The sequence below is a fragment of the Notolepis coatsorum genome (assembly GCF_963971535.1).
Source record: "Notolepis coatsorum genome assembly, chromosome: 15".
NCBI classification, from domain to species: Eukaryota; Metazoa; Chordata; class Actinopteri; order Aulopiformes; family Paralepididae; genus Notolepis; species Notolepis coatsorum.
The window spans coordinates 21,964,367-21,971,866 of record NC_140179.1 but is presented as its reverse complement, the minus strand read 5'-3'; the positions used below and the strand labels follow the sequence as shown (position 1 = coordinate 21,971,866).

Genomic DNA, 7,500 nt, shown 5'->3' with positions numbered 1-7,500 from the left:
TTGGGGGGGTGTCTTGGATGGGGATAGGGATTGATGTTTGGGGGACTGGCTGTTCCGGGGAGGTTCACATGCCTTCGAGCAACATTGTACTTATTGTACTTATTTTATGCCTATTCTTAAATCTGCACGCACTACTTTTATTCTCTTTTATACCTATATTATGTCTGAAATGTATGCAATCTTTTATTTTGTCAATTTGTCTGCTGATGTTCATTTTATACTAATTGCTGTGGTGCACTCTGGACTGCGGTCCATGAAGAGTACTATATAGTTATTAATATTTATTATTGTTATATTGTAGAAATGTGTGCATTGAAATGTCTGTAAAGTCTCGATTACCTTGAAAGTGAGGGTGACCTCAATTGTAATTTCGAGAATAAATAAAGGTTGATGATGACTTCCTACCTCTATTGTGTTTCTTTTTCTCCCATAATGCATTAGTACAATGCGCTGTACCCATACCGGCACAGCGCAGACAGAAGGGCTTTCCGTTCAGTTCTATAAACAGTGTGATTGATGCAGTCATGTCAGACATGTGTTGGTAAGGTGTCCAAGTAGCACTGGAAGACTTTCAAAGGATTGAGGGAAGGAATTCATTATCTCCCTCTCCAACACAAACAGGACCAGCTGTTCAGGGTGCTGATAAAAGGCCCACGGAGGAACTATATTAATAAAGCATGCGCTGACTTGGCCTTTTGACTCTATTAAATTGACAAGTCTATCGTTTTTTATTGTATACTATATACAGTGTGTCAAAATCAGGTCTTCTAGTGTTCTTCTTCTAGTTGGGCAGCGACAGTGGCTCGGGAGGTAGAGCAGTCGTCTGGCAATCCAGAGGTTCCCGGTTTGATTCCCGCTCCTCCCGGGCAGCGTGTTGAGCAAGACACTTAACCCCTAATTGCTCCCGATGAGCAGGTTGGCACCTTGCATGGTTGCCTCCGTCGTCGGTGTGTGAATATGTGAGTGAATGGGTAAAATGTGAGGAACAAATTGTAAAGCGCTTTGGATAAAAGCGCTATATAAAAAAGCAGCCATTTACCATTTAGTGTATCCTGGTAGCTCACGAGGTAAAATCACCAACCATACAATCACAATTCACTGGGGTTCAAATCTGACCTTTGACCTTCAATTCAATTCAATTAAGTTGTATCTGCCATTAGCACAATGTGCAGCACATATGAAAACGACAGGAGGGCTGCGGCAAGAAGGAGGGGGGGGGGGCATGGAGACATAGATAGCATTGTATATAAAAACAGTAGAAATAAAAGGAACACACGGATATCCTCATAGTTGCAGATTTACATTGAATGAGGTAGAGTCATGTATGGAGCTGCAAACAGCATTGAATGAGGTCGAGTCATGTGATTGAGCTGTTGTGCAAATAGCATTGAATGAGGTCGAGTGAGTCATATGGAACTGTTGTATAAATAACATGTAAACATGACAAGTCAGTAAAGAACAGGAGTACATTCTCTCTCCTCTGTATTTCTGGTCATTCTTCACTATGCTACTGTATCTAATGAAGCAGAAATGCCATAATAAATTACCACTGATGAGCACTGATATCCTTGGTTCCTGGGTGCTTCTTCATTGTTCTTATTATTGTGCCTCCATAAAAGTAACATGTTTGATTGATTGATTGATTGATTGATTGATTGATTGATTGATTGATTGATTGATTGATTGATTGATTGATTGATTGAAGATTTTATTAACAGATTGCAGTACGGCTCAATACACACAATTGTTAAGGGGATGAAAGACTTTCGTCTTGTTTACATCAGGGTCCCCCATTTTCAATTTATCAAGACATTTATGACATACCCAACATACAGATAAACAGTAGGCCTACTGTTACATCCAGACATTTATGACATACAAGATATACAAATATACAGTACTGTTTAACCCTTTCGGTTAACCGTCTGTAGTGTGATAGTAAAGGGTTAACCTTCTGTAGTGTGGTAGTGAAAGGGTTAACCCTTTGTCATGTGGCAGTGAAAGGGTTATCCTTCTGTATTGTGGCAGTGAATGGGTTAACCGTTTGGCACAGTAGTGTGGCTGTGAAATGGTTGAGACAGAGTTTCTAAAATAGAGTATATACCTTTGAGGGGGAAGAAACTGTACATTGGAGGGGGTTGGATGTTTACAGGGGCCACAGCCTTACCTTTCATCATGGGCATGAGTCTCCACACCCCCAGACCCCCGACCGAGGTGAACTGGCCCAGGGCCGTCTCCAGGAAGAACAGAGGTATCCCAGCAAACACCAGGGTCAGGAAGTACGGGATCAGGAAGGCCCCTGTCACATGACCAGGGAGGAAATTAACCCCAAAAAAGGAAACAAGTTCAGTTGCACTTTCAAGACTCGGGACTACATCTTATATTACGTGAATACTCGCGCCATTTCATCTTTTTATTTATTTTAAAATGCGCCGTCTTCTTATACATACATTTTTTGTTTATCATTTATATCGTGACATTCATGACTGAACCGAAGTAACAATCCATTCCTATCCTTGCTTGACTTGTGTTTTGTTGTTTTGTTTTGTTTGTCCTTTGTATTTTGTGGTGTCGTCTGTTGGTTTACTAGTTTTGTATTTGTAGACACCTGAATATGTCTAACAATAATTCAATGTGTCTAACTCTAATTCCTTGTACTCTACTGTGTTCATGATAACGTTGTGTAACTCGCTGACCCGTCTTGATTCTCCATATCCTAATATTGACATTTAGTAGTGGGACATGGCGCTGGACTGTCGCAGGGGGAGCTGGTGCAACGTTGGGCTGGCAAAGGACAGGTGAGGAAGAGACTGGCATGAAGGAGGAGCTAGATACACGGGATGCTCTCTTCTTCCATTTCCAGTGAATCAAGCGGACGTGTGGACTAAGAGCTCCTGAAAATAAGGACACGCGAACTACGACTCCTGCCACGGGGGTGGGATAGTAACGTCGTATGCGAAAGTTTCGTTTTCCAGTATAGTGCTTAGGGTACGTTTGAACCAAGAAGAAGACGTTCGACTGCCGGACTGTGCTGTGGATATTCCACGCGCTGCATGTAGGAATGTATAGGCGAAAGACTAGGGGGTCGCACTGACCAAATCTTAGCTTCAAGTATAGGCCTGTTAGCCCAGTTAGCTCACGCGTCGCTCCACCGTCCCCAGCCCCGCAGCGGACACCGCAGCAGACGTCGCTGGACCACACCCGCCTCCAGCATTCTCCTAGCTGACCGCCAGTCCAGCTATTTGCCTGCCTAACGTCAGCCCAGCCAGCCCCCTTGCTATCACAGGTGACAACCACGGGACCGTTCAACGGCCACCTCGCGTCACAGACATTCGTTGCTGGAGCAGGCCAGCACTCGGTTGGTACACTCACACCAGGTACTGTTAGCGCTCCAAGCGCTCTGGAACATTATCGGCGAACATTCTCCTTTTCGAGAGCATGCCCTCTAAGGGTGAAGAGAATAAATGCTTTGAGCTGGCACGTGCACCAGTGACTAGGGGCACCCCAACGTTTGTTGTTTTAGGTAATGCCGGCTTAGATTTTGTTTCAACTGTGGGCCCACTTAATTTTCTGGTTACATGTGTTGTGTGGTCGAGTTGTGCAAACAGCACTTATGTACCTTAATGATTGTTCCAATTCCATAGCTCACGGAGCTTGCCGCCTACCTCCCTCCGTACTGTTCAACCCATACGGGGACTTGTTGATTAATGTGAATCGCGAAATCCAAGTGTCATGCATAGGGCGTTGTGGTAAACCTGCATGTCATATTTCTAGTAAAGGGAGAGGCGGACAATTGGAATCACTGTGTGGGTGTGGATTACTGAGCATTACTGTCTAACCCCTTTTCGGTGAATATTAATGGTGCATTATTGTTTAACCCCTTTTATCCACGGCCTATGTTTAATTGGGGCAGGTGTTCTGTACAGGTCTCCACCAGTCAACAGGGAAAGGTACTGCTTTGGGGAGAAATTATATCATTTACCATTACTGCCACCGGGGGTGAGAGGGTGTGGGGCGTATTAGGGGAAGTGTGGGTGTTTGGGGAATTACTACAGTCGCCCTGGAGGGCAAGAAGGACCAGCGTATAACCCCTAGATTAGTAAATCCTAGGCCCCATCCGATCCCTCTGCTAAATCCCAATTCTAGTACCCCTACACTACAGTCGGGGACTCAGCCAGACCCAGATCTGCTGCGCTCCCACTACCTGGTGACAGTTCATATTCACTCTCATAAAGTAGGGATAATCCACCCTTCTACATATTGCTATTGCTTAGTTGATTTTGTTGTTGTAGATTCTGTTTCGTTGTCTAATGTATTTTGTTTGTTAGTATGTTTAAAAGAAAAATGTATGTGCACCACATTGTATTGTGTTAGGGGCCCCTTGAAAACCAGATGCTATACATCTCAAGGGGTTATTCCCAATAAAGAATTTCAATATATATAAGAATGACTTTTTAAAGGTTTCATGCCTTCATGAGTCATTATAATGCCTTAGCGTTCATAAACCTTTCACAAGCGTAGTTAGAGAGCAGAGACAAACGGCACTCCTGTTGGGGGGAAACCACCAGGCGATTTTCATCATTTTTAAATGTCTTGTCCCCGTTAAAAATCCATTTGACTCAGACGTCTCCTCTGCAGTTATTACACATGAGAGGGTGGACTACTGTCCACAAACAACATCACAACTACCGGAGTCTCATGGCCGGTACAGAGAGACTCAGAAGGAGCTTCTATCCCCAGACAAGTGCTACCGGAGTCTCATGGCCGGTACAGAGAGACTCAGAAGGAGCTTCCATCCCCAGGCCATCAGGATGCTCAATGACAATGACACTATGTAACAACCCATCATCTACACTCACTGCACACACATCCACATGTACACACTCACTTAAACAAACACTCACCTTACCGCTCACTTTAATGACTGAACATTCCTTTACTGACTTTTTTTTTTACTGTATGAAGCACACTCTCAGGGGCTCATACAGAAACAAGCATTTCATCATAAAGTATTGTGTATTTTGTTGTGACTAATAATAAATAAACTTGAATCATAGTCAGTCAGTCTGGACTGGACCGAGCTACACTTTAAAGCAACACGCCAACATTATGGGAAATGCACTTACCATTTTCTCCAGAGTCAGACAAGAAGATAGATACCAATTTCCTCTCTGTGCGTTCTGGTGAATAGCTATCCAGCTGCAAGATAGCCTAGCTTAGCACAAATGAATGGAAGCAGATATGAACCACTAGCCTAGCTTAAAAACTCCAGGAGCTAGGCTAGCTGGTCCGTATCCGCTTCCATTAATTTGTGCTAAGCTACAGTAGGCAGCCAGATAGCTTTCTACCGGATGCACAAAGAGGAAATTGGTATACATCTTCTTGAAGAATACAGTATGCGCATTTCCCATAATGTTGGCGTGTTCCTTTAAGCTAAAAGATTCTTACCAGACCAGTTCTTATCTTACACAGTAGACCAATTGTGGTCTCACAGAGAAGGCACCACTAGAGGCTCATTCAGAAAACTCCATCTGTTTCCCACAATACATATATTTGAGATTTAATGGTGGTTGGAAAACTGAACTTCATGCATCACTACTACTACTTAGTGGAAATAGTGATTGGGGATCAATCACCTCATTACAGGATCAATAGAAGAACTAAACCTCTACACTAAACACATAGAAGATCGTCTGACTCAGACAGTGTGGCGAGGAACACTTTACGTCTCACTCTCACAGACCTCAGGGGAACACTTTACGTCTCACTCTCACAGACCTCAGGGGAACACTTTACGTCTCACTCTCACAGACCTCAGGAACACTTTACGTCTCACTCTCACAGACCTCAGGGGAACACTTTATGTCTCACTCTCACAGACCTCAGGAACACTTTACGTCTCACTCTCACAGACCTCAGGAACACTTTACGTCTCACTCTCACAGACCTCAGGAACACTTTACGTCTCACTCTCACAGACCTCAGGAACACTTTATGGCTCACTCTCACAGACCTCGGGAACACTTTACGTCTCACTCTCACAGACCTCAGGGGAACACTTTGCGTCTCACTCTCACAGACCTCAGGAACACTTTACGTCTCACTCTCACAGACCTCAGGGGAACACTTTGCGTCTCACTCTCACAGACCTCAGGAACACTTTACGTCTCACTCTCACAGACCTCAGGAACACTTTACGTCTCACTCTCACAGACCTCAGGAACACTTTATGTCTCACTCTCACAGACCTCAGGAACACTTTATGTCTCACTCTCACAGACCTCAGGAACACTTTATGTCTCACTCTCACAGACCTCAGGAACACTTTACGTCTCACTCTCACAGACCTCAGGAACACTTTACGTCTCACTCTCACAGACCTCAGGGGAACACTTTACGTCTCACTCTCACAGACCTCAGGAACACTTTACGTCTCACGCTCACAGACCTCAGGGGAACACTTTACGTCTCACTCTCACAGACCTCAGGGGAACACTTTACGTCTCACTCTCACAGACCTCAGGAACACTTTACGTCTAATAATAATAATAATAATGGATTGGATTTATATAGCGCTCTTCATGTTCACGAGGACCCCTGAGCGCGTACAGAGTCCATTATTCGTTCATACACAGTCATCCCGGTGGTGGTAAGCTACAATTGCAGCCAGAGCTGCCCTGAGGCAGACTCACGGAAGCGTGGCGAATAATCATCGCCTACGGCCCCTCCGACCACCACCAACATTCATTCACATGCATACACATTCATACGAGGCAAGTAGGTTAAGTGTCTTGCCCAAGGACACAACGGCAGTGGGATGGACATGGGCTTGAGCAGGATTCGAACCACCAACCCTTCGGTCATTGGACAACCCGCTCTACCCCTGAGCCACGCCGCCCCACAGGGGAACACTTTACGTCTCACTCTCACAGACCTCAGGGGAACACTTTACGTCTCACTCTCACAGACCTCAGGAACACTTTACGTCTCACTCTCACACACCTCAGGGGAACACTTTACGTCTCACTCTCACAGACCTCAGGGGAACACTTTACGTCTCACTCTCACAGACCTCAGGAACACTTTACGTCTCACTCTCACTGACTTCAGGAACACTTTACGTCTCACTCTCACAGACCTCAGGGGAACACTTTATGTCTCACTCTCACAGACCTCAGGAACACTTTACGTCTCACTCTCACAGACCTCAGGGGAACACTTTACGTCTCACTCTCACAGACCTCAGGAACACTTTATGTCTCACTCTCACAGACCTCAGGAACACTTTACGTCTCACTCTCACAGACCTCAGGAGAACACTTTACGTCTCACTCTCACAGACCTCAGGGGAACACTTTACGTCTCACTCTCACAGACCTCAGGAACACTTTACGTCTCACTCTCACAGACCTCAGGAACACTTTACGTCTCACTCTCACAGACCTCAGGGGAACACTTTACGTCTCACTCTCACAGACCTCAGGGGAACACTTTACGTCT

At 45.0% G+C, this 7,500-nt stretch overlaps 1 protein-coding gene across 1 annotated transcript in view; it reads right to left on the bottom strand.

Moving 5' to 3' along the window:
- LOC311241969 (sodium- and chloride-dependent GABA transporter 1-like) overlaps positions 1-7,500 on the bottom strand; it is a gene marked incomplete at both ends in the record, with an annotated part of 63,739 nt that overhangs the window by 27,578 nt on the left and 28,661 nt on the right. The window contains one exon of the mRNA XM_084330926.1: positions 2,168-2,299. Coding sequence (XP_084187052.1) covers positions 2,168-2,299 — 132 coding nt within the window. The remainder of the gene's footprint in view (positions 1-2,167; positions 2,300-7,500) is intronic.